We start from the raw sequence: 24,199 nt of genomic DNA, 5'->3' as shown, positions 1-24,199 counted from the left end.
GCAAGTTAAATTAAGTGTTTCAACTAAGCATTTACTTTACATTTAATTAGTGTTTAATTAACATATAAAATCAGCTATTTTTGAGGTTTAACAAATACGTAAGAGATATATCAAATTGAATTGCAATTACTGGGAATCAAATGACAAGTCTGAGAAAATAGCCTTTTAATTTGAAACAATATCTCATAATACTAGTAAAAGGGGATGTTTCGCTATCTTTGAAATCCTGACCTATTCAAATTAGTGTCTGAAATAAACATTCACAGTAAATGAGATTTATTGAGCAGGCTTTGTGTTTTCCAGTGGCTGTCCGTCAAAGAAAGCCAGGTTGCCTGAAACTCTCTAAGGGCAAATTTATACCGTGCAGAGAGCCTGCACAAGGCCTATATGCTACTTAAAATGCTATGGCTTTGAAGGGGAACTAAGTGGCCTTGCATTGGATCTCTCATAGTTTACAAGCATTAAACTCCATACATAATGGCATCAGAAAGCTCCCGGGGCTCTATGGCCAGTCAAGCTAGTACGAGAGACTGAGCTAAAAACTTTGGGATGCAATGTCAGCCTTCCCATAGTGTACCTGATAGGAGTGCTAGTGATAATGTAGGATTCAGGCCTCTATTTTTGCCTGAGATAGAATTCTATGTCATTTGCCCATTTGATTCTTGATACACTTATATTCTTATTAATATGTGTGAACTAAGGACAAAGACACTGTATATGTTGCTTCTGCCTAGCCAGATGGGTTTGTTAGTATAATGGGAACAGCTAAGAACATTTAAAGTGTTACTGGGCATGGTGGAAGTTATACGAGCGCACACTTTAAGACTGCCTCAACTCCTATCTCAAGGCAAGGTCAAACAACCTATCAGGAGGGGCAATGGGGGACTGGGGGGGGGGAAGGTATAAAACACTAAAAGGCCAAAGAAATGCCTGTCCCTGACCATAGCACCACCTCACTCCTTACCCCTCCCATGGGATACAAAAGAGATGGGACGAAGACCCCAGAGTCACGACCCCCCCAAAACAGAACATGACCATAAGTTGAAAGGGGTGGGACCGAGGGCATGCATTTCACATATAATTATGCCTGCTAAGGAGCAGGGAGAATGGGACACTGGGAAACAAGGCTCTGCGGTGTCAGAGTTATGGACATGCTTGCTTGAAACTAACCCCCCAAAACATTGTGTTGCCTGCACTTCAGACTTCTGGTCTTCTGCTTTTTGTCTGTGTGACAAGAACCAGGGGAGAGGGTGAAGGGAAAGCCCCCTAACATACCCTCTCCAATGTGGAGTCACTGCCTCCACCCAGCATGATTTGCATTACTAATCCTTATTACTTTAGTCTCTCATTGGCAGATGTCTAGCACAAAGCTCTTCTTTGCACAGTCAGTCCTTTAGGGAAGAATGTTATGATGGTAGCTCACTGTCGTAGAGCAGAACTGCACAAAGCCACTAAAGGAAAGGACCTCTCCTTCCATTAGTCTGGGCACAACACTGCAGCCACTAATGGGTCACCAAATTATAGGAAGAGACTAAGTGAGTGGGAGGGAGAATGGGAGTGAAAAGTGTGGGATAGAATGGGGAGAGGGAACAAGCAAAGGTTGAAGTGAGGAGAAAAAAGGAGAAGAAAGGAAAATAGACTAAAAAACCCAGGCAGATGGGAGGAGAGATGGAGATGAGCCCAAAGTGCAGAGCCTGTAGTTCCAAGCCTTGCCAGGTTAGGTTGTCAGGATATGCCTCAGATGCACATCCACAACTGGCCGCTGGCTCGGTATACAATTTCCTATACATTTACATTCACATAAGAGCTCTAAAAATCATTGACTGCAAATTGGGAGCGTACCGCTGAGTGGGCAGGAGCGTTGGCATGTCTCTCTTCAGATAGTTAGGCATGTAAGAGCAGATCCTCTGTTGGTGGAAAATGTCATAGCTCCATTGTGGACAGTTTCCATCAGCTGAGGGTCTGCTCCATGGGGTTCCCAAAAACACTTGCTCTATTTCTTATAAATCCATGTTCTGAAGGATACTCGACTGTAAAAATGAAGGGTACTTGTAACCGAGGCTCTTTGAGATGGACTCTGCATAGTCCCACTCTTGGGATATGTGCCAACTGGTGCCGATGAACAGTGTTGCTTTCTACTAGTAGTGCCTACTGAAGTGCTCACGGGCCCCCCGCGCCCCTCCCCTCAGCGGTACCACAAGCGGGGTCCGCGCAATGACCCGGAATGGTGCCAAGACGGACTGTGCCAGGACCAGGACCTGCTGCGCGATGGTGATTGACGCTGCGAATGGGAGCGCTGGTGGGACCTGGAGTGGTGCTGTGAATCAGACCGGCGCCGTGAGTGGAACTGGTGCCGCGAGTCTGATCGGTGCTGCGAGTCTGATCGGCGCTGAGACTCCAAGGGGTGTCTTGTCCCTGACGGCGCCAAGGGGCAGAGCATTGCAGGCTTTCCGCGGGACAGAGCCGCACGCTGTGGCATCGGGGGCTTTGCACGAAGGGCCGGGGACCGCAGTGCCGTCATGTCTATGAGATCTCTTGCGGCCTCAAATGTGTCGAGGTTGGAAGGCAGTTGTACCTCCTCCACCACCTGACATGGTGAGTCCAATTGCACCGGACTCAGAAGTCCTCCTTGCAAGACCGAAGTCGACGGTGCTGGCTCTGCAGTTTTCAGCACAAGGGGCTCCTCCCTGGGACACGCCCCATTGGCTGGTTCCGAGGGGTTGGGTCCCAAAGTCGGGGAACCACTCCTACCCTGTTTCTGGTGCCGCTTCTGACCTGGGGAATGGGACTGGTGCCAAGTCATCTCCGACGGTTTCGGCACCGGAGCCGCTGCCGGGGTACTACACACTGATGCGCTTGGTGCTGGGTCCTGCTACGCCGATGCTGGCTGTGGTCTAAGTGCTGCCTCCATGAGTAGCTGCTTCAGTCTAAACTCCCGCTCCTCCTTCATTCTTGGGCAAAACCCTTTGCAAATCCTGCACTTATCTGCCTGATGTGTTTCCCCCAGACACTTCAAGCAAGAGTCGTGGGGGTCGCCCATTGGCATAGACTTGTTGCAGGACTTACAGGGTTTGAACCCCTGGGACTTAGGCATGCCCTGAGTCCCCAGGGAGAGCACGGTCGGCTTGAAGGGGAACCCCCCACTCCCAACAGTGAACTAATAACACTATACTAACTAATAACTAACTTAACTAACTACGGAAAACAAACACTAAGTAAATAGAGCTAGGGAAATGTGGCGAGCCTGCTGAGCAAGAAGCCACAGTTCCACCGATGGTCACTGGCGGTAAGAAGGAACTGAGGAGGCACCAGGTCGGAAGGGTCATATATAGAGCGCTATGGAGGTGCCACTCCATGGGGCTCCACAGCCGACCCAACGGGTGCTGCTGGGCAAAAACTTTCCGACAACTGTGCACGCAGTGCACACACACCTAATTGGAATCGATATGAGCAATCACTCGAAGAAGAAGAACTACTCTATGAAAAATTGTAAATAGAGGGTCAGTCATTAAGGCTTGAAGTTCACTAACCCACCTGGTTGATATTATTGCTATAATAAATGCAGTTTTAACTGAAAGATGAACTAGAGAATAAGATGATAAAGATCCAAAGGGTGCAGACATAAGCTGTGTTAGCACTAAATTTAAATTCCATAGGGGAACAGACTCTCTCACAGGGGGATAAATATTTAGTAAACCTCTCAGAAACCTCTTAATATCATACAAGAACATAGATTTACCACATATTGGTAAATGCAATTGCAGCTAAATGTACCCTGAGCGATGTAACAGATAAACTCGTTTTCTTCAGAAACAGCAAACACTCTGGATTGAATAGGAGCTGACATAGGATCAATACCCTTATCAGCTATCCATAGTGAAAATCTTTTCCATTCGAAATCACATTTCCTAGTTGATTGTCTTCTAGCATTAAGTAAAACACTGTACAGCTACAAAGAAAGATTTCTCTAATTCTGTCAGAGTCCTATTGCCCATGCTATCAGGTGCAGTGAAAGTGGATCTGGATGGTATGCTTTCCCTTGCTGCTGTGACAGAAGGTCCAGCGACACATTGAAGAAGCAAGTCTGTGTACCATCGCTGTCTCGGCCAGGCTGGAGTGATGAGTAGCATCCTGGCTGAGTCCTGTCTAACCTTCTTCACAAGCATCAACATTAAAGAGCTCCTGCTCCTGAACAAAAACAATGACACCTGGGGTTTTATCTTGTGGCAAATTTCTATACAATATAAAAATTCATATATACTACATATGTGGAGTATCCCAAAGAGCAAAATTGTCCCAATTGTCTTGGATCATAGAGTCTTTCAAGGACCCTTCATACATCTGGGAAGAGTCTGCGATTAGTTGGGCCACTAACTGATTGAGAGGTTCTGCCACATGCAGAGCTACTGCAATAAATCTTGTGAATTATACACCAATCCCCAAAGCTTCACTGCCTCCTTGCAAAACTCTGAGGAATGGGCTCCTCCATGTCCGTTTACATAGTACATTGCTCTCATATTGTCTCTGGCTGCTTGAACCACAGATCCTTGCACCTGAGGGAGGAATGATCTGAGTGCCAAATGAATTGCTGTTAGCTCCGGAAGACTGATATAAAGGTGACACACTTGCTGATTCGAGAGACTTCTTGTTAAAAGGTTGTTGAAGTGTGTACCCCATGGAAGGAAAGGGACACCTGAACTTCACTCCCCTCCATATATGTTCCTGGTCCATTCACCATAAGATTGTTTACTGGATTTTCTTGGGAACGGTATTAAGTTTGTGTCGTGTACTGCAGGCCCAGGTTTCTTGCCAAACAGTGCTGAAGGGGGTCTCAGCCTTAGTCCTATATAAGTTGTGACATACGTCAGTGATGCCATGAGACTCAGCAGAGAGAGGAAGAACTTTACGTTCTGAATGGTAGATTTCCTCTTCAGGAATTTCTCCTCCAGAAGTTCAGCTCTTGCCATTCTGGAGTCGAGATGTACTCCTATGAATAGGATCTTTTGTGAAGGCTTCAATAGAGATTTCTTTTCAGTGATCAAAAATCCCAACCTGTGGAACATCGAGCATCTGAATTGAGTGACACCCTTTGGTTCACCTTCAGAAGTTCCTTTTAGGAGCCAATCATCTAAATATGGACAAATATGGTCTTCTCAGAAAAGCTGCCAATACAGCTAGGCATTTTGTAAAGATTTTAATGCAGTAGAAAGGCCAAAGTGGAGGAGCCTGTATTGGAAATGGTGCCCTATGGCAAAATAAGGGTACTTCCTGTGTGATCATCTTATTTAAATATTAAAGCAGCTTCTTTGAGATTGAGAGCTGTAAAACCTGTTTAGACAGGAGAGGGAGGGGATAATGGATCTTAGAGTTAATATTCTGAAGGGAAATCTTTGGATGTACCTATTTAACTTCCTCAGATCCAGCATTGGAAGAAGTCCTCCATCTTTCTTTGGAATTAGGAAATAGTCTGAGTAGAAACCCCAATTTCTTAGATTTATTGAGACCTCTTCTACTACTCCTTCCCTTAGTAGGGAGTTGATTTCTGTTCTTAGCATTAATTTGTGAGAGGAGTCCCTGAATAGGGAAGAAGGTCTTGAACTGGATGGTATAACCATCATTTATTGTGTCCAAAACCCATCTGTCCATGGTGATCTTTTGCCACTCAGTGTAAAAAAATGGCATAAACAGTCTCCAAATGTGAGGGGAACAGAGTTCAAGGCTGGCTTGCTGCTCTTGAACTTCATATCAAACCTGAGGTTTAACTGCAATGTCAAGGGGTGCTCCACTCACCATTGGGCTACCACCTCCTCCTGGCTCACTTCTTACTACAGCACCTATCTAACTTGCCCAGAATCTTGAATCCGACAAAGGCTCACATCCATCTGTAGTCAGTGGCTGGAAGGAACTGAAGTGGCAACCACTGCTTTTATATGTAAGTGGGATATTATGTTTTTATAGCACTACCCTCAGAACATGCTCAAACGCTGAGGGGAGAGGTGGGAGGGGATGCATGAGCACTTTTATAGGCACTACTAGTAGAAGGCTGCGTCATTGAACGGCACCAGTTAGCTCATATCCCAGGAGTGGGAATGTGCAGAGGACACTCCAAGAAGAATTTATTTTTATAGATAGATAATCTGTGTTGTATTTGAGTTTTACAAAGTTAAATAGGGCCTGCTGGAAACAGCAGCCTACTGACAAACTACACAAAAAAAGAGCAAATTAACTCTAAAATATGAGCAGTGGAGAACAATATAGAGCAATATAAATCATGCCTAACAAACACAATCATTGCAGTCATAGCTGAAATCTTTCACACACATTTATTCACATAGCAGATGACTTATTCATATGCTTAGAGAAGAGAGCCCCAAACTCAAACCATAGCTCACAGTCCAAGGAAATATGAAAAGGCTGCCCAGATCTGTCCATATAAATCTCAACAACTGCACCATCACTATTGAGATAAATGAACGAGAGAAGGTTCTTTTACCCTGCTAGGAAGCCTTGAAGACAGAGTGTTTGAGTTTGTTTTTCAATCTTCCAGAGGACCTATATTGACAAACTACGCTCTAGGAAAAATTAAAAGGGCATTTGGAGAGGGAAATGTATTAATATTTGAAGATCATTCACAATTTGGACCAGATACCAAGGAAGGTTTGTTTCACCTGAGTTTTGCAGGAAAGACGTGCTGTTCAAGTCATTCACGTAGTGTGAAATTCACCCCTATGCACAGGGCCAGTGGGATTTTAGGGGCACTTGGGCAGGGCCGGCTCCAGGCACCAGCTTAACAAGCAGGTGCTTGGGGCGGCCAAGGGAGAGGGGCGGCACCTGCGGCAATTCGGGGGCGGCAGGTCCCTCACTCCCTCTAGGAGCGAAGGACCTGCCGCTGAACTGCCGCCGTCGATCGTGGCTTTTTTTTTTTGCTTGGGGCGGCAGAAATGCTGGAGCCGGCCCTGCACTTAGGCCGCGTGCCTAGCCTTCTGCATTTGATCCATAGTGTAAATGAGGGCACTAACGGGCAGCGGTGTGGGGGCCAGTGAGAGGAGCTAGTGATCACTGTGAGAGCAACTTCCTGAACACAGAAGAATCCCATTGCTGTGTTGGAGCAGAGCTGAACATTAGAGCCTAGGATCAAATATGGCATTGGGCAAACAGCTCTCTAATGTCATACATGAGGCTCTTGCATGGATTTGTGAAACTATCCCACCTTGCATTCACATGCACTTGCATGTGTAAAAGGCATTCTGTTAAAAGTGGCCCTTGTTGTCCAGCTCATTCCATCTGACCTGCACACAGTATGCAATTTCAAGCTCACCTGTACAGATCTTACACAGCAGATAAAACAGCTGGATGTTAATAATCTGACTGTGCTTTGTGGGTATATAGTAACCATCCAAGCCTTTTAAATCTAAGCTAAATGCTTATCTGAGTCATTTAATTTAAATTGTGATCAAATTTCTAGCTGGCCTCATGCAGCTTTGCAAACTATGGCATTTTATTCTGCTGCAGCAGAGTTATGAATTATTTGTGTGCTAACATTACCATAAGCTGTTTTCCCCTTTCATAAATGATACAGGGCAATGTGCAGGGGAAGCCAAATAGAACTGAGATATCTAATAATTTGCATGGGCTGATGCAGGAGCAACATGGGCATGGGCATGCCTGTCATGGAGAAGGGAAGTCGAGAAGGCAGTGTCCAAATGTGGGGGATACAGGAAAAGGGCTGCACCCCTTTTCTTTTCTCCTACATGTTGTCACCAACACCGCCAAGCTCCCACCCCACCCAATAAATAAATGACGGACCCCTCTCCCACCCAGCCTGGACTCAGCCCTGCTCTGAACCGATGGGAATAGATGGCACAAACCAGGCCTCTCTAACCACACAGGGTAGCCCTGTGTCCCTGTCCCAGCACCTGCCCCTCTGCGTATTACGGGAGGCAGGGCTTTTTTCCTGGGCTTTGGTAGCCCCAGCAGACTGGGCCCCTGAAGGAGCCGCTGGATGGTTGAGCTGGTAACACAGGCTGGGAGAGCATATACATACCCCAACTCTGTCAGACATTAATGCTGCTCCTGACCCTCTAGGGAGCCTCCCAATGAGTGTTCCCTCGAACCACTCCCACCCGCACATGCTGTCAGATCCCCACTCCTCAGCAGCTGCAGAGCATGCTCCAAATGGAGGACATACTTAAAATGGGACTCTGGCAATCAAGCAGGTGAAGACTGAAGGACCTCTCTGGTGGAGTTGGTCTCTCTATAAGTCTATAATATATAACCAAACTACTGTTATATGTAAAGTAAACAAGGTTTTCAAAATGTTTCAGAAGCTTTATTTAAAATTAAATTAAAATGCAGATCTTATCAATTTAGTGTGATCCTTGCCCTAGCTTTTCCTTGCTGAGTTTTCCAATGTCTGGCACGTATTTGGATACTTTAAGCTGCACACAGGTTTCTGAGTGATCAGTTGTTAACCGGCTCCGAGAGGGACAGAGGACAGATTTCATGTGTGAAAATACCTGTTCACACAGGTATGTGGATCCAAATGCTGAAAGCATTGCAAATGCTGTTTTCTTCAAACAGTTACATTTCACTGGCAGGGACGTCCAGCAGGTCAGAATAGAGGCCCCATGATCTCTCTCAGTAGCTTCAAGTGCGCTCCGCAGATCCACAAACTTTGATGTCCACAATTCTGAGCTTTTTAACTGAATGAGTTACATTTCAAAATCTTCAACACCCATCCACTGAAATACAGACAAATCCAAGTCGCTTTCATTGAACTTTTCAGGTTTAATTAGAAAAGAAAGCATTGGGCCAAATCGCTGGAAATCTTGAAATCTGTCAGAAAATTCTGATTCCAGTTCTTGCATGTACTTTCCAATCTCATCGACATTGACAGCGCAACGTGTCGATAGCTCTTTTATGTGTTGGAAGTAGTGGAAAGTAGAAGTTTGAATATCCCTGGAAAAAACTGCTAGTTTCAGAACAAATGCTTTCCAGGTTTCATAAAGATCTAGAACTGTTTGCCCTGCACCCTGGAGACAGAGGTTGAGTTCGTTTAGGTGAGCAGTGATATCAGTTAGAAACATGAGCTTACACAGCCATTTGTCATCATCCAGTTCGGGGTAGTTTTGTTCTTTTTCCGACAAAAAGGCCTTGATTGCCTCAAAACAGTTTACAAAGCGCACCAAAACCTTGCCACGACTTAGCCACCGAATGTTGCTGTGAAGTGGGATGTCGTTATAAGCACTGTCCATCTCTTCTAGCAGTGCTTGAAATTGTCTGTGAGTCAAAGCAGATCGAGCAACAAGGAAATTCACAATTCACACCACTGTATTCATTACATTATTAAGCTCTGAATTAGAAATTTTTGCACACAGGTTTTCTTGATGGATGATACAGTGATATTTGACTGTCAGATGGCCAATTTGATCTTCAAGTAACTTTACAAATCCCTTCTGTTTTCCAACCATGGCAGGAGCACCATCTGTTGTCGCACAAAATATTTTTCTGATGTCAACTCCTCGTTCTTCAAAATGGTTTACAAAACTTTCCAGTATATCTTCCCCCTTTGTTGTGCTAAGCAGGGATTTTAGGCAACAAAGTTCCTCTTGGATTTCATCGGAAGCACAATATCTTGCAACAATTGCCAAACGTGGAACGATGTTTATATCCACGCTCTCATCAACTGCAGCACTAAACACTGCTGTGTCTTCCAATGCAGTCGTCTGCTTTTCCTTAATGTTTTCTGCCATTTCACTTATGCGTCTCTCAACTGTTCTGGCAGAGACGGGCAGTTCTTTTATTCTAGATATGATTGTATCTTTATTTGGCAAATCATTGAACAAAATCTCCGCACTGCTGAGAAAAACTTCTTTTATATATTCCCCATCTGTAAACAGCTTTCCGTTTTTTGCAATGCACTGTGCAATCTTGTAACTTCCTTCTGTAGCTTGATTTTTACTTACACTTAAGCTTTTAAAAACACTGCTTTGCTTCTCATAGGCTGCTACTGCCTTTTTGATTGATTCAGACTTATCTGCTTCGTCAAGAAAGGTTTTCTTGTGCTTCGTTTCAAAATATCATCCAACACTTGATGTGCGACAAACAACACTTTCATAACAAAAAGCAAAAATAGCACGGTCCTTCTTTTCAATAAATCCAAATGCGTCTGTCCAAGCAGGCTGAAATGATCAGACATCTGGCTTCGCTTTCTTAGGAGCTGCCGTTTTGTCAAATGTTCCCTTCAACTCTCAGTGGGAAAAAAATGGCGATAGAAGGCAGGCACAAGGTCAAATGCAGTGTGGTCTAAGATAAGCAATTTGAGCTGCACCCCCTCTTGCCTGGTGTGCAACCCTCACTGTCCCAGGCTGGGGACAGTGGGCCACAGCGGGGAGGCTGAAGAGGACTGATCCAAGACCAGGAGCAGAGCCCAGGGTGGCCTGCTGGGACTCCAGGCCGGAAAGCAGGCTGAACAGCGGCTGGAAACCAAGATTGGCAGCTGAGGTGAGTGGAGTAGGTGGCTGGTAGGCCTGAGCAGGGCTGGAGCCCTGGACCCTGTCTGCAAGGGAGCCTCCAACCGGAAGCAAGGTGAGTGGAGCTGCGCGGTGGGGACCCCTGCTGGCGAGGAGCCAGCAGCCGGATCCCCAGAGCAGCAACTGGCTCAGCCCACTGCCACTCTGGGGTTTCTGCCCCCAGCTCCTGCCAGCTGGGGTCTCAGCCCGCTGCCAGCCTGGGGTTCCTTCACCCAGGCCGGCAGAGGGTGCTGAGTGGGACCAGCGGCGGGACCCTGGCTGGCAAGGGGCCAGCAGCGGGAACCCCAGAGCGGCGGCAGGTTGAGCAGCTCAGCCCGACCCCCGCTCTGGGGTTTCGGCTGCGGGCTCCTGCCAGCTGGGATCTCAGCCCGCTGCTAGCCTGGGGGAAGGAACCCCAGGCCAGCAGCGGGTGCTGAGTTGGACCCGCGGCGGGACCCCGGCTGGCAGGAGCTGGCAGCGGGAACCCCAGAGCGGGGCGGGCTGAGCAGCTCAGCCCGCCGCCGCTCTGGGGTTTCCACCACCAGCTCCTGCCAGCTGGGGTCTCAGCCCGCTGCCAGCCTGGGGGAAGGAACCCCAGACCGGCAGCGGGTGCTGAGTTGGACTCGCGGTGGGACCTCGGCTGGCAGGAGCTGGCAGCGGGAACATCAGAGCAGCAGCGGGCTGAGCAGTTCAGCCCGCGCCACGTGCCAAGAAAAATCGGCTCGCGTGCCAACTTTGGCACGCGTGCCGTAGGTTGCCGACCCCTGGACTAAAGGAAAGATAGAGCAGCACTGGGTCAAGAAGGCCCCACTCCTCAGCAGCTGCAGAGCATGCTCCAAATGGAGGACATACTTAAAATGGGACTCTGGCAATCAAGCAGGTGAAGACTGAAGGAGAGGCTGTCTGCAGGAAGGAAGCCAGTTAGGCCTGACCAGGTAGCCAGGGGCCTGATCCCTTTTTCTTTCCCCTTCTCCCTGACAAAGAGGAATCACTGAATACTGAGAAGGGAGCGGGGAAACCCCCACTGACTAACTGAATTGCTGAGACTGCTTGAGCAACCCTCCACAGGGAGGGAAGCAGAGTGTTGTGACCATGCCCCAAACTGAGGAGAGCACAGGGGATGTAGGAAGTGGAGGCTGGTCTGGGACACTGCTCACCCTTCCCCTTTGGGCCCCGCTCCCCTTCCCTCCTCCCCTTGTCTGATCCAGGAAACACGGAGAAGGAGGAGACTGTAACTTGACTTCCAGGTCCCCAGATCACTTGACAAGCCTGGCCCCAGGACTTTGGGGGATGTTGAGCCATGGTCTGCTCACCAGGCCTGCTGGCCCCTAAGTGCACCACAGTACACATGGCCAGTCCTTCTGGGGTCGGGTGGCCAGGTGCCTGGTTTTCAACCAGAAAGTCCAGTTGTAAAAGGAACCTGACTGTGTCTGGTCAGATATACTGACCGGACACCCAAACTCCAGTTACTGCGGGCGGGGAGGCGCCAAGTCATCACTCGTGCCAGCCCCTACTTAGCCAGGCCACTTCCTGCCTGCATCGGGCGGCTGCAGCTCCCAGCCGCGGCTCTGCAGGCAAGTCCCTCCCGACCTGGGCAGAGGTGAGGGAGAGAGGGGAAGAGCAGCGAGCGATGTGGGGAGGGGGAAAGAGGAGCAAACAGGGGCGGGACCTCAGGGAGCAGGTCCTCAAGGGGAAGAGGCAGGGAAGGAGAGGTTCCGGCACTCCTGCTGGAGTGTCCAGGTTTTAAATATTACAAAGTTGGCAACCCTATTCTTGGGAGATGATATAGCCAAAAAACTCTACTGTGCCACAGTCAAGCTGTCATGCAGGCGGTGTTGGTAAAGCCTCTCTAAGACTCTTTGTACGTGTTGGTTGTGCTGTGTTCGGTCATTTATAAAAATACGGGTGTCATTGAGACAGATAATAATGAACTGATCCAGCGTGTCCTGAAAAATGTCATTGATAAAATGCTGGAAGGTCGTGGGAGCATTACAAAGACCGAACAGCATGCCCAGGTATTCAAAGCATCCATACTGGTTGTGGAAGACGTTTTTCCTCTCAGCTCTTTTTCTCACCCACATCAGGTTAAAGACCACACACAGATATCTAAGTTGGTAAAAAACTGGGCAGAGTGTAATTGGTTTAGGAGTTGAAGAATGAGGGGAAATAGGTAACTCTTCTGAACCATCACCTTGTTGTGGGCCCAGTACACAATGCAGGGTCTCAGGGAACCATCCTACTTTTTAACAAAGAAGACTGTGGACGCTATTGGAGAGGTGGATGGCCAGATAAACCCCTTCTGCAGATTTTCCCCCATGGAGCATAGATGTGGCTAAAGGGGATTTGAGTGCCAGCCAGAAGGTGAATTAGGCAGTTGTATTTGTGATGCAGGGTCAGGGTGTCCATGGTTCCCTTGTTGATTATGTCTGCATGGTGATGGTACTTGCAAGGTATTTCGGCGGCAGCCAGTGGGATGGTTGGGAGTGTGCCAAGCTCCCGTCAGCCCATTCCCTTGCAGGAGGGGGTTCCCCGGATGATGACATGAGCTCCAAAGGACACCCTTTCTCTCTTGGCCTTGGGAAGGAAGAATTGTTGGCAGTATTGGGAGCAAAAAAGTGTACTGTCCCTTTTCAGCAACTGATACAAGGGTCATGGGCAGCGAGCCAGGACATTCCCATGATGACCCGAGAGTGGGGGGCCCAAATCAACCCAAACTGAAGGGTCTCCCAGTGCTGCTGGAGGGTAAAAACCTCTAAGGGGGTCATCTGGTGGGTGACCAGCCCTGAGGCCAAAAGCAACCAATCAATGGTTTCCCCAAGATCCAGGGAATTCTTACACCTGGTAGGGATCCCATAGGCCTTAGCCACATCCTGGTCCATAAAATTGCCTGAGACTCCCAAGTCAACCAGAGCCTCCAGGTACACTGCTGGGCTTATCAGGAGTAGGAGCTGCAATGGCAGTCAGAGCTGCAACAAGGGTGGGTTTGCAGTTGCTGCTGTCTCGACAGAGGTGCATGGAGGTCAAGCGTCTCTGTAGGAGGAAAGGGACCAGCCTGGACCCTCTTATCGGGGCTGGGGATTGGCATTTTCCAACCCCCGTCAGACACAGTCCTGAGGTTTGACATCAGTGTTTCTCAGCCTCAGACAGGCATGGGCGGGCCTGGCCAGCGTGCATGGGTTCTGGGTCCTGGATTGATGTGCGCGGTTGAGGGGCTGGGCCACATTTATGGAGCTGCACCAGTTCTTCATGTATTTCGTAACGCAGTCCAAGTCGAAACTGATGCTGCTGCAAAGCCTCACTCCATTCAGTGTCCGTGGAGAGGTGATGGAATTCAGCCACTGATCGATGTCCTTGCTGTAGCGTTTGCAGCATGGCTTCAGCAGTTCGGGTGTGGTGTGGATCACCGAAGATAACCGGCATGGCCTGAATGACCTGTGCCAGCTGACCCAGGAGGGGCTGGACTGTTCCAAGCAGTGGGAGACCCAAGCCAAGGCCTCCCCAGTGAACAGACTAATGATGAGCCCTACTTGGGCCTGGTGTGTGGGGAACGACAGGGGTATAGCAGAAAAGGGAGCCAGCACTGGTTTAGGAAACCTCAGAACTGACTATGAGCACCTTTACATAAGACTGGGACTTTTCAGCTTGGAAAAGAGATAACTAAGAGGGGATATGATAGAGGTCTATAAAATCTTGACTGGTGTGGAGAAAGTAAATAAGGAAGTCTTATTTACTCCTTCTCATAACACAAGAACTAGGGATCACCAAATGAAGCTAATAGGCATCAGGTTTAAAACAAATAAAAGGAAGTATTTTTTCACACAATGCACAGTCAACCTGTGAAACTCATTGCCAGAGGATGTTGTGAAGGCCAAGACTATTACAGGATTCAAAAAAGAACTAGATAAGTTCATGGAGGATAGGTCCATCAATGGCTATTAGCCAGGATGGGCAGGGATGGTGTCCCTAGCCTCTGTTTGCCAGAAGCTGGGAATGGGCAACAGGGATGGATCACTCGATGATTATCTGTTCTGTTCATTCCCTCTGGAGCACTTGGCATTGGCCACTGTCAGAAGACAGGATACTAGGCTAGATGGACCTTTGGTCTGACTCAGTATGGCCGTTCTTATGTCTGGGAGTGGGACCTTTGGTTCCCGCAAAGCCAGAGCCAGGGTCACTGGTGATGATCTGTGTTCTGCATCTGCAGGATGGACACCTGCAAGTTCTGTATGGCCACACCCACTCCTGAGTGGGGTCTATGCCAGTGAGGTGGGCTCCTACCCTTTGTATTGGGCTGCTTAAACTGTAGCCAACCAGGCCTAGTGACTGAAATGAGAGTTCAGCCTATTGGTTAGAGCTGGGTCCAGGGGGGCAGAGTCCAGGAACAAGCTGGGGGTCAGTATCAGAGGGACAGAAGCCAAATGCCAGAGCAGGAGGGTTCACCAGAGTCATAGGCTGGAGCCCGAGCCAATGATTGAAGCCAGAAGTCAGAAGCTGGAGGGGAACAGAGGCTAGAGCTGAAGTGGGCAGTAGGTGGAGCAGAAGCAGGTTCAGAAACGAAGCTGGGGCAGGGACTGGAACAGAGCAGGGACAGGGACTGGAAGCAGGCGGGAACGGGACTGGAAGCAAGGGCTGCAAGCAGGAGCAGGGCAACCACAGCAGCAGTCGTGGTACGCGTTGAGCAGCTGCTGATCTGCTGTGGGTGCCAGTTTTATGAGCAGGGCTGCGGCTACTCTGTCAGTTCCAAGGCCGTGCAGCTGGGCTTCCTGATTGCCCAGCAGTGCAATTAGTTAAGAAGCAGGCCAGGAGTTGGTCTGGCCCCTGACAGGATTTCACCAGGTATCTTTCTGGAGGATTTAGAGTCCACGGTTCCCTCTGAGGCAGTTATATAATAAAACCAGATACAGCTTGTCAACAGCTCATACGCTGGGGTTTCCAGCCACCCATACCCCCCTGCAAATTCCATTATACACACCAGAGGGAAAAATCATCACTCATCCCCTACCCCCAAGGACTCCTAACCCTCTGCCGCTTTACCTTGCAGCATGGCGGAGCTGGTGTAGTAGTTGAAAGGCACATTCTTCACCATGTACTCGTCGGCATCTAGCGAAGAGAGTTTGTCTCCGACAAGCACAGATTTCCCAGTGCCGGCATTTCCCACTAGCATGACTGGCCTCCTTCGCTCCAGGAGCCTATCCATAAAGTACCGCACTCGGATGGTTTCACTGGTGGGCACCAGACAAGCCTAAAGGGAGAATGATGGGGATATGCAATGAGCCTCAGTGCACCCCCTTTCATCCACGCTCACATGAGGTGGGGAAATACTGATCCAGCTGGAGCTATGCGAGGAGATAGAGTGTCCACAGCAAGCACCAGAGAAGAGCTGGACAGACCTCTGCCTGACAGTAAATTAGACAATCTACACCAGCTAAAGTCTTCAGTAACTAACTAGTTGTCTGGTAGCATCTGTGTGTCCTCAATAAATGGTATTTCCCTAGGGCTGGTCACAATTTTTCCACAACAACTGTTTTTTGATGGAAAACTGGGGTTTTGACCAAACAAAATTTTTCACTAGAAGTGTTGGCTACTCATAAAAAACAATGATTTTTTGTCAAAAAATACAAACACCCCAAAACTGATTTTTTTCAGTTGTCAGCCAACAACCAAAATATTTCAGTGCCAGCACGGTGCCTCTTGGGTGTTGCAGTTAAGTTGTCCTCATTCTCCTCTATGGACCAGCCTCCCCAGCCTGACTTCATGTCCCATGATGCACTATGAGCACAATTCCCATGATGCACCATTTCCCTTCACCAAGAAAAGACAGATGTATCATGGTAGATATACGTCAACCAGAGAGACCCCAGCCTATGATGGACAGTGTGAACACGAGGCACCCAAACTACAACTCCCAGGAGGCACCAGGGCAGCATTTCAGAATCAAAATATTTTGGTTTTCACAACTTAAATATTTCTGGTTTATGAACCGATTTTTGACAAAAAAATTAATTTTTCCATGGAAAAATCTCCATTTTATGAGCAGCTCTAATTATCCCCTACAGTGCTGATAAGCTGGTGGTGAATTTGCGACCCCTTTGCTGGTTGAAATCAGACATGTGCGCATTCTGCTCTGCTGGCATTCACTAGATGGAATCAGACCACCACATCCCACCTATGTATGTGATTTTCATATTAAAGAACCGAATCAGTCATTAAAATAAGGCCTTGGTTTGCTTGCAGAGAGCAAGTGTGATCTCTCTCTTCTCCACACTACCCCTTCTGGTTTAACTGGTGCCCTGCTTTACATTTCAGACAGGAGTTATCAGGATAACAATGGACTGGCACTGCAGAGATGCGTGCAGCTGGAGAATGGATATCTGACTGGTAATTGAGATGGCACTATGTTTTACGCACGGCTTTGATTCAGTCCATGGGTGTCTGTCATTGCCCCATTCATCAATCATATTCCAGCGCACTGTAACAAGAGTACCACTTTCTTAATGAACCTTGTCTTCATAATCAAACCCAAGTCACTTAATCACTTTAGAGTGAATGTTTGTGTCTTAGATGGAATGTCACCATTACTAACAAACCTTCATTTTCTCACGCCAGTGCTAACAAATCTTATTCGACAGAGACAAAGCACACATCACACACAGCTATATATTCTTTTGTGGCAATGAAACAAAGATTCACGTACCTGTAATGGCATTTCGGGATCAAATTCAAACTTGGGGATGAGTTTGGACCAAGGTTCAAACTTTTTTGTTTCTGGATCAATGTAAAAGTCGAAGACAGTTCCCTGAGAAGGAAACTTGATGGTCTTGAACTCAGTCACCCACCACTTACTGAATTCTACTCGGTAGTCTACAAGCTGCAAGACAAAATGGACAGCAAAGATGCTAACCTGCAGAAAATCTCTAGTGATCGAAAAGGTTATCTACACCATGTCCCCAGCCAGTTTGGAACCATCCCCTGCAGTATATTCCCCTGGGCTCTGCCCTGACCATTCACTCGGGACACTATTCCACAGCCTAAGAGTACTTACTGTCAGGAGCTATTTCCTGATGTTAAAACTAATCTTAATTTAATCTCATTACTCCTGTTTATAATCCTAAATAAATCCTTTCTCATGATGGCCATTTTAGATATGCCTTAGATTAGATAGAGAGATCCATCTGTCAGAATTAATTATGTGTCTCAGATTAACCAGGCCAATTAATTGATCCGGAGTGCGTACATGCCTCCAATAGTAGTTGTGGATGGCTTTCATGTCCCCACTTCCAGCCACGGTTAGCCAAGGCATGCAGATTAAAGTTCTTCCTCAAAAATCACAACAGCCCATTAACTTTTGATTTCTGGATTCTTTCCCCGTCACAGCACTCTGGTATTGAGGAGCCCAGACTGAATGAAGTATTCCAAGTGCAATTGCAATTGCATCACCTTTCAGCTCTGATACCTTTGCATTAACCTTTATTTGCTGCTATACTACATTGGAAGCACATATCGAATTTGGTCTCTGCTATCTTCCCTATGTCTCTTTCCCCCTCGTATCCTACACCATCCACTAGTCGTGACTGTGAAATTTGGGGGAAGGAAGGAGGGTGATTGGACTGGGCACTCAGGAGGTCTACGTTTAGTTGCCTGCTCTTCCACAGATTCACGGGTGAATCTCTTAATCTCTGTGAGTCTGTTCCCCATCTGTACAATGGAGATATTAGCCCTTCTCTTCCTCACAGGGGTGTAGTGAGAAGTTCATTAATGCTTGAGATGCATTCAGAGACTATGGTGATGAAAGACCATGTAAGCAGTGAATGCAACATTACAGCTTGCCCAGATTCTCAGTACATTTCTCATAAGGCTTATTTTTCCCCACATCCACTCGCTGTGCACTCTTGTCCAATACAGCAAGTCAGCTGGGACTGCCAACTCATTTCATGTATGCCACTAAAGCTCCAGAAGAAAGCCAGGATTTTCACCAACTGCTGCATTTCAACTGGTACCCTCTGTGAAAGGCTCCATGGGGCTTTGCTATCCTGAAGCAGCCACTCCCTTAACAGTAGACCAGAGTATTCTTAAAACACACCATTATTATCCAGGATTCTGCAGTCTGGTGCTGCTCACAGAGGCAAAAATCACTAATTCCTCATTTCCCTGTTGCTATAATTCCTCAGCAGTGGCTGTAGTAGCCTTCAATGCGGGTGGAAGTGCATCACTGCTAAAAGCTTTCTCACTAGGGCGCCCTCACCACTGCACAGGAGAGCTGCTTCCAGCTGCACCGTAATGTGTCATCCACCCTCCCTAATATGCCATTTAACCGGAGCAATTTGGTCCCAACCCACACTGCCAGAGCGATGTTAAATTTGAGCTGCTTCCTTAATAAAACCCCACATGGAATTTTACTAATTTCAGAGCCTTTATCTTGAAATGGAAAATCTATCAACTGTTTTCCTACAGGGAGCCCACTCCCTTCCAGTGAGCACATCAGAGTGGAAAGGCTCTAAAGATTGTTTATCCTGACATTTCTGCAGCAAAAGGTCAGAGTGAAGGGCACCATCAATGGAGAGCAATAGACAGATTTTATATTGGATCATTTTTCACCAGGCTCTTGTTCAGCCTGCTGTACCCTCGGCTCCCCTGCTCTGACATTTACAGAAGCACGGCCAGCATCAAAAGCAAAATCTTGGGGAGAGATTCTGTGGCTGCAGAGGGCTTCTACTGCACCTGGTGCAATCTGCTAAAGCACACCCTCCATCCCAACCACATGTTCAGCACACACTGCAGGTGTGTCCACACCACCACTGTGATTGCAGCACGTGCAGACATTCCAGCTGGCTGTGAACTAGCTAGGTCAAAGCTAGCTTGAGTAATAATAGTGGTGAAGCTATGGCAATGTGGGCAGCCATTGCTTGGGCACCCAGGTCCTGGGTAGGCCCTGGGCTAGGATAGCCCATGCAGCTGCCCAAGCTTCACAGCTTTACTAGCTCAAAGCTAGCTCGGATATGTCTACATGTGCTGCAGTCACACCTCCCAGTGGTAGCCTATGCCAGAGACCACATTTTGATCTAAGAATCCCTGTGACAGCTGTGCTGCTCTGTGGCAACACAGATCACAGGACAAATCCCAGGAGAGCGGGAGACAAAGCACTGTGGGTTGAAGGGATTGGGTAACTCCCGGAGGAGATCAGGCCAATCCAGAGTCTGACCAGCTTTAGGAAATGCTGCAAATCCTTGCTCTTTGAAAAGTCTTTCCCACCATAAAACAACACATACACAGTCACCCCCTTTGACCTCCAAAGCCCAGTACTGAACCTCTCCTTCCACTCCCCAAACGACAACACTGACCCCCCCTTCCACCCAGTAAATCCCAACACTGGCCCCACTTCTACCTCCAAGCCCAACCACTGACCCCTCAACCCAATCAACCCCAACACTGACTGCCCTTCTACCCAAACAACACCCTCCTCAAAAAAATCACCCTACCCCAAGCAGAGTTTTTACCCCTAAGAAGTGAGAAGTGCCAGGGGCTCCATGAAAGCTACTAAGAACTTTGCTATTGCTATCACTTGTAAGTGGAAGGCGCCCAGATACTCTGGTGATGGGTGGCAGTACCAAACCCTAACAGCTGCATGGGTGGTACATCAGGGGAGCAGGCAGAGGCAGAGCGGAGGCGAGCTGGGGTGGCGGGGGCACTTTTTCTCCATGCCACGGAGTCGGCGCCTATGATGGCCAGCGCCAGAATGCCGCCCCTATAAATGTGCCACCCCAAGCACCTGCTTGTTTTGCTGGCGCCTAGAACTGGCCCTGCGCTGTTTCCAGTAGCTGCTTGAGGTAAGCGCTGCCCAGAGCCTGCACCCCTGAGCCTCTCCCCATGCCCCAACCCCCTGCCCAAGCCCTGACCCCCCCTCCCGCCCTCCAAACCCCTGGATCCCAGCCCAGAGCACCCTCCTGCACCCCAAACCCTTCATCCCCAGCCCCACCCCAGAGCCCACACCCCCAGCCAGAGCCCACTCCCGCACCCCACTCCCCCACCCCAGCCCGGAGCCCCCTCCTGCACCCTGAACTCCTCATTTCTGACCCCACCCTGAAGCCTGCACCCCCAACCCTCACCCCCTCCTGCACCTCAACCCCAATTTTGTGAGCATTAATGGCCCACCATACAATTTCTATTCCCAGAGGTGACCCTCGGGCCAAAAAGTTTGCTCACCCCTGATTTAAGCACTTTAAGAACAACCATATTTTCAAAAAGAACAGGAGTACTTGTGGCACCTTAGAGACTAACAAATTTGAGCATAAGCTTTCGTGGGCTACAGCCCACTTCTTCGGATGCATAGAATGGAACATATATTGAGGATATATATATACACATACAGAGAGCATGAAAAGGTGGGAGTTGTCTTACCAACTCTGAGAGGCCAATTAAGTGAGAGAGAAAAAACAGACCTGCGGGTGGCAATTTTGCAACAGAAAAGCTTTAAAAAACAGACTCCAACGAGAAACTGCTGAGCTGGAATTGATATGCAAACGAGATACCATCAACTTAGGCTTGAATAGGGACTGGGAATGGCTGAGCCATTACAAACATTGAATCCATCTCCCCTTGTAAGTATTCTCACACTTCTTATCAAACTGTCTGTACTGGGCTATCTTGATTATCACTTCAAAAGTTTTTTTTTCTCTTAATTGGCCTCTCAGAGTTGGTAAGACAACTCCCACCTTTTCATGCTCTCTGTATGTGTATATATATCTCCTCAATATATGTTCCATTCTATGCATCCGAAGAAGTGGGCTGTAGCCCACGAAAGCTTATGCTCAAATAAATTTGTTAGTCTCTAAGGTGCCACAAGTACTCCTGTTCTTTTTGCGGATACAGACTAACACGGCTGCGACTCTGAAACCTGTCATATTTTCAAAAGTGCTTGGCACCCAGAAAATCCAATTTTGACATTTATGACCAGATTTTCAGAAGACCTCAGCTCCAGACATGCACCCAGAGTGCTGCATGCTTGTGAACAAAGAGCAACTGTTCACCTCTGCTATTTCAAATGGATCAAATTAAACCAAGTGCTTCAATTCTCAGTTCAGCTCATTGCTACTATTTCTTTGTTATTCTTCTTAGAAACCTTAGAAAGCTGATACCCTAACTAAGTCCAGTGGTAACAAAACATTGTCTGATCTATGTCATTGCAATGGCACTCCTACCTATAAACACACGGTGAGATGGCAAACTTTGGTATCTCTTACTGTGCTCCAATGATGTATTCATTACTACCACATTCTGTAGGGTGTTACTGCTTCAGTCAACTTACTGTTGCAGAATAAAATGTTTGTACATAAGTTAATGTCTCTCTCATCTTTGTTGCTTTAATCCTTGACCCTTCTGCTCTTATACTGTCTCTTGTGTAATGATGCCTTTCACAAACTACCGTGTTTTCTCTGTAAACAAGGTAGAGAAACAGCACCGCTCATTGCTCCAGAGGTTTCTATCCCATTGACAATTGTATTCTAGCCCCAGGAACGCAACACTATACTAGAGAATCACACTGAATAAGTATAATAATAATCAGAATAATAAAAGAGGCTACTGTCTAAATGGGATACTACATTAATGAGCCCTACACTTATAGCTCTCATCTTACCTGATCCTGGAACATTGCTCCACCAAAGGCCCAGACAGCAGCAAACACAAAGTAGAGCTCGTAGAGTTCCTTGGGGCAGTCTGAAGGAGTGTTCTCCATAGTTAGGAGACACTCAAGGAGGTAACACAACATCTGAACCATACTCTGTTCAGGAACTGGAATAATCTTCTTAAATCTAAGGGAGGGAAATTGAAAGCATATGAAGTATAATTGGATTCAGCATGATGGTCGTTAGCAATACAGAGAAATGTGCATATAAATCCTTTCAGAACATTAACATTTTACTTTTCTGCAGTGTATATCTTCCTTATGCAGGGATACAGCGAGAAATAAAACACCAGCTTTCATCCCTAGACCTGGAAGCGCAGGCACGTACACAAGTAATAACAGTAATAAGAAGTTTCAGACATTTAAAAACTTTGATCCTCTTGAAAGTAGTAAAATGGGAGACTCGCTAAGGGCAATGATTTCCTGTGAACACGATGAGTTAGGAGCGGTCAAATAGAGGCGTCATAAAATAAACCCTTTCATCTCGCTGTTTTAAACCAACTTAGGAATTCTGTAAATGTAGCTGAACTAATATTGTGGCTGGCGGGATAACACTGAAGTCTTCCATAAAATAATTATAGTTATTTGAAAGGCTGGTCCTACAATTTCTGAATTAAGCAATCTACAAAAATACCTGGTTTACAACTGTCGGCAGCTAATCCCTGCGATTTCATGCTCTGTCACAAACCTCAGGAAACAGAGTGAGGACCATCCTACGTGTTGTGCTGCTGATGGCTATAATCAGACTGGTCACACAGGCAGCAATCTTGTTGCAAAACTCCTTTCATTACAAATCCCCATTTTCACTAACTCAGGCCTTTCTGCATATCTGCCTTTTGGGCTGACATTTCCCATGCCTGGTCTCTGCTCCAATGTGCATGTCTTTCTGCCAGGACTCTTGTTCATGTATAAGGACTGGGGTGGAAGATGCAAGAAGCTGTGTCCCGATGCTGCTCACTAAGTGGACAGTGGAAGTGCCCTCAGAGCCATTCTTCAGAGCTGCACAGCTGACATCCTGAGCATCTTGGCTGTCCAGATCATCCTTCTCCATGGCAGTTGAGTAAGCTCAGCCTCATGGAGGCTCTGCGCAGGCATAACAGTTAATAAAATGGGGTCCCACAGGCCTCATCATTGATTACTGCTGCCAGAGCCTATAAGCCAATTGGACATCAAAAGGATAACAATCTAACCTGGCCAATGAGGCAGCTTAATGATTCACTGAAACCCTTATTTATAGCAAAGGAAAAACTACCACTATTGATTTAACTGGTGCCCAGCAGTGAACTGTGCCAGACTGGAAAGGGACGCAGACACAATTTCTTCTGCAGCTGTCATGAAAAGAATCATAGAATATCAGGGTTGGAAGAGACCTCAGGAGGTCATCTAGTCCAACCCCCTGCTCAAAGCAGGACCAATCCCCAGACAGATTTTTGCCCTAGATCCCTAAATGGCCCCCTCAAGGATTGAGCTCACAACCCTGGGTTTAGCAGGCCAATGCTCAAACCACGTAGAGAAGAACTGGTGCGGGAGAGATCTCAACCCTTCTCATCAGGGAGGTTCCCCGGTGACAGCTAGAGGCCGGTTACAGCTGATCTATATAGTCCAAGAGGGCATGGGCACAGCACCTGGGGAGGGAGAGGGTGATGTGTCCCTCAACTTTACTTCTTAGAGGCCAAAAACCTTTCCCCCAAGCAGCTGTTTGAAATCCACATTGTTGAGTGAAGCGCTCTGACCCAACTGACTTAACCTTTTCTACATTCTTTCCTGTTCCCTCTCCAACTGACAGATAATTGGCTCCTGCATCATACAACATCCCAGCATGCCCTGCACTAGTGAGCCCACACTTACTACAGACACAAATTAACAGTAAAATGTCAAATTACAATTAAGTGAAACCTGGGCTGCAGCCAAGCAAGGGTGTGAATTTGGAAGCCAGCATCCGCTCCTCCTTTCCCACAAACACTACACTGAAGGAAAGCCAACACTGCTCTGTCAACGGGGCCTTTCA

General features: G+C 47.5%; 1 protein-coding gene across 1 annotated transcript in view; it reads right to left on the bottom strand.

Moving 5' to 3' along the window:
• The window catches only part of DNAH9 (dynein axonemal heavy chain 9), a 420,192-nt gene that overhangs the window by 263,066 nt on the left and 132,927 nt on the right, over positions 1-24,199 (bottom strand). The window contains exons 36-38 of the mRNA XM_065415313.1: positions 22,144-22,318; positions 17,206-17,379; positions 15,546-15,753 (exon numbers count right to left, since the gene is read on the bottom strand). Of these exons, the coding sequence (XP_065271385.1) occupies positions 15,546-15,753; positions 17,206-17,379; positions 22,144-22,318 (557 nt within the window). The remainder of the gene's footprint in view (positions 1-15,545; positions 15,754-17,205; positions 17,380-22,143; positions 22,319-24,199) is intronic.

Source organism: Emys orbicularis, chromosome 13 (assembly GCF_028017835.1).
Source record: "Emys orbicularis isolate rEmyOrb1 chromosome 13, rEmyOrb1.hap1, whole genome shotgun sequence".
Classification (NCBI taxonomy): domain Eukaryota; kingdom Metazoa; phylum Chordata; order Testudines; family Emydidae; genus Emys; species Emys orbicularis.
The sequence above is the reverse complement of the archived record's forward strand: the minus strand, read 5'-3'. Positions and strand labels throughout refer to the sequence as shown.